The following is a 3,198-nucleotide window of genomic DNA, read 5'->3' as shown; positions in this document are numbered from 1 at the left end:
TGCCATTTGTGCATTTGCGCACATTTTATTCCATGTACTGAATTTATCTTCTAACTTCAATTTTTGATAATTATTCCTTTTAATTCTTCAATGTTCTGCTTTATGTCATGCCAACACAACAGAGGAAATTCCTAATGCATTGAACTGTATATGCTGACTAACGTTGATTGCTGGTCTTGAAGATGTGGTATACAGAGATCGACATTGATAACGAGGGGCGGTTAAGCCGTTTAAACGGACTTGACTGTAAGTCTATGAACTGTAGTTCAAGCATGTCATGTTACTCGCTACTAATTCATTCGGGGCTCAAAGTGGAGTCTAGTAAAGAAAGATCCATTGTAAACCCGCCGCGGAGTTGTCTCTTTATTAAGTACTGTGTAACAAAATTCAATCACAATACGGTCATTATCTCCTGAAGGTTCTCTCCCCATTTTGCAAACAGCAAAAGTTCAGACACAGCAGTGTGAGGTACATTCTACATTGGATTACACGTCGCAAACATTGGGCGATGGGCGATCAAAACATTCATCTCTAAATTTATTAAGCATTTTCTTAGTTCCCAGAAACGGATATTTGTTACAGAATTACATTGCAGACGGCAGCTAGACAGCGCTAGTGCAGGTTTCACTGCATTGGTGCGCACCCAGCAGGCACACTCTCACTGCGCACAGGCGGATGAAGAGATGGTTTTGCGCAGCGGCGAGCTCAGCGAGCTGTGACTCACGCTGCAGGAATAGTTCGAGCCCATGTTCCAGGCAGCGACGGGAACCCGCAGGTAACTGCTCAGTCTGTAGGTCTGGTCGGTGTCCAGGGACACGGCGCCTGTCGTCACGCCACTCTCTGTCTCGACGCCATCTACGCTCCAGCGCAGCGCGACCAATCCAGGCTTAAAGCCGCTCACGAGGCAGGATAGGGTGGCAGAACCCGAACCGGTCTCCTCCGAGGACGGAGGGAGCAGGAGAACCGAGGGCTTTCTGCTCTCGCTACCTGTGTGTGAGAAAAGTGGTGGGAGGAGAGGAAAATATCATCATTGACCTGTGCATTTCCTAAACAGCGCCACCCACTGACCGAACTCCCGTCAGACCATGATTATAATGCACCAACTCTTCAGACAATTAGTGAAAAGCTGGGGACAGACTACGACCAATCGACCCATCGACAAACGCTATCATGGAATTGTTGCTCACATCTTATGTCAGGTCTGGTAAATTAACACATTTGGATACTGTCCTGTTCTCTTTGCTGAAGTAGGTACCTGGGGACTGGTTACGTGAGGGCGGGGGTGGGGGAGACAACATCAAATCCGCAAATCTATTTCTAGCTGTTAAGTGGTTATGGATATTGTAGCTTTAGACGTTCTTAGACAGGGGCGGTCCGGGAAGAGATCGATAGCTCGCCGTCCAATAAGGCAGCACGAAGTAACGAAGATACAGAAAGTTTCAGAGTGGTGAGAACTTTTTTCTCTATGACATCTTCAATGTCTTTTATTTTCCTTTATTGTATTTGGCAATAATGACGCATTGCTCTTTCACATACTGCGAAATTTTGATTTATAATGTATCATGCCAGTTAACACTGGTTTGCACGATGTACATCTATTAAATTGAGTGCGGAAGATGAGTTGGGGACTTTTGGAATATTAGGAAGGGATTAACGGGTTAAATGAATGGACTTTCGAGTCCTGCTGCTTCGTGAGAAAATTTCAAAGGATGAATCAAAAGTGGAAGAATTCGACAAATCGATACTTTCACCAGTGTAGAGCCAGCGAACAGTACGATTGAAACGAGAATTTCTCCGGAAGCTTAATTTGATATAGAACGAGAGGATTACTTACTCTTTATCTCCAGGATCGTCCCCGGTCCATAGAACCAAGCCACGCCACTTTCCCACACTCTGCAGTAATAGACGGCCGAGTCTCCGGGCTCCAATTTGCCGATGGTCAGGATGTGACTGTTCGTGAAGGTGTCTCTGGACGGTTGGAAACGTTCGGTGATGCCGGGTCCTCTGCGAATGATATTATTCGCCCAATGCTTTATCACTCCCTCCGGTCTCTTCCCGGGACGATGTCGGTCCCACTCAAATACGTAACTTCCAACGTTTCCGTTCTGCATCCGGCACTCTAAGCGGGCAGTTTGTCCCGCGGAGACAGGACCGGATACTAGGGTCTGATTGAGGACTGGGACCGCTAGGATACCTGTAATAGACAGAATAAAACTACGGGGTGATTTGCAACCATAAGAAGTGTTAACGTTTCAACCATTTTTTTTTTTTTGCGGGTAATTCGTGCGTTAACAAACCCGCCTCTCACCTGGTAAATGGACCATGAGAGCCCACAGGAGATGCAGAACTGGCGACATTCCTTCGGTCAGCGAACGACCTAACATCCAACCGAACCGTGCGCTGCTATGCAAACACCGGGGTTGGCTCCGGTTCTAGTGTCTGCAAACTGGACACTCCGGGCTCTTTATTAACCGCGGATGATAATGAGTGGGAGGGGACAGAGGCAGGATGGGGGCGGAGACTGACCACCTGTCCTCTGGAATCGACTGTTTGCGAATTCCATGATCGTAAAAATATTAATCTCTACCGTCAAAATGATTTTATTTAGCTATGTTATATCAAAGATCCAAGGCAAATCGGTCTGATCAATATCTGGGAACTAAACTGGGGGTGGACATAATTTTAGACATTCAATGACGGCTGCATTTAGCAGCATGTAGCAGCTAATGTCTGCCTTAGCGAGCGACCAAGCCTAAATGCTACTGAATCGATGAAAACCTACAAAGAAAGGGAGACAAGTCAACAATGTGAAATAGATAAACTGAGAAAATACAATGATAATAATAATTATTATTATTATTATTATTATTATTATTATATAATATATTATTATATTAATAAAACTACTGTTGTTATTATTATAGGAAGAAAATGAAATATTCTGAAAGACGAACAAGTTGTGGATTGTCTCGATAGTAATAGCTACAAATGTTGTCATCCCAAAGGAACTACACAATCGCATGAAACAATTAGACCTACGTAGTAATATCCATGTTAAATCTTCAGAGAGCCACAATTCTAAACAGCAGTGGAATAGTCCGAAAGTTCTTAGTAATTAACAAATAATCATGCTTGGCTATGCCTGTACCTCAGGTTTTACTAACAAGAGCTGGGAAAATTAAAAGTAAATAACAATAG

The 3,198-nt window shown here is 44.2% G+C and overlaps 1 protein-coding gene across 1 annotated transcript; it reads right to left on the bottom strand.

Moving 5' to 3' along the window:
- Window positions 1-417: 417 nt before the first annotated feature.
- Window positions 418-2,420, bottom strand: LOC132398879 (immunoglobulin lambda-1 light chain-like). Its single transcript, XM_059978711.1, has 3 exons — window positions 2,309-2,420; window positions 1,835-2,194; window positions 418-987 (listed from the first exon to the last, which is right to left on the bottom strand). Exons 1-3 carry the CDS (start codon window positions 2,382-2,384, stop codon window positions 659-661), a joined length of 765 nt encoding a protein of 254 aa, XP_059834694.1. The 5' UTR covers window positions 2,385-2,420; the 3' UTR covers window positions 418-658.
- Between the last annotated feature and the right edge of the window lie 778 nt (window positions 2,421-3,198).

This window comes from Hypanus sabinus, chromosome 9 (genome assembly GCF_030144855.1).
Source record: "Hypanus sabinus isolate sHypSab1 chromosome 9, sHypSab1.hap1, whole genome shotgun sequence".
Taxonomy (NCBI): domain Eukaryota; kingdom Metazoa; phylum Chordata; class Chondrichthyes; order Myliobatiformes; family Dasyatidae; genus Hypanus; species Hypanus sabinus.
Note: the sequence above shows the minus strand (reverse complement) of the source record. Positions and strands in the feature narration are given on the sequence as shown.

Excerpts from the sequence above, each read along its gene's own strand:
- LOC132398879 (XM_059978711.1), bottom strand. The coding sequence starts at position 2,384 with ATGTTAGGTCGTTCGCTGACCGAAGGAATGTCGCCAGTTCTGCATCTC. Across the intron at positions 2,195-2,308 it reads TCTCATGGTCCATTTACCAG|GTATCCTAGCGGTCCCAGTC; the intron begins GTGAGAGGCGGG and ends TGTCTATTACAG. Across the intron at positions 988-1,834 it reads GACGATCCTGGAGATAAAGA|GTAGCGAGAGCAGAAAGCCC; the intron begins GTAAGTAATCCT and ends TCTCACACACAG.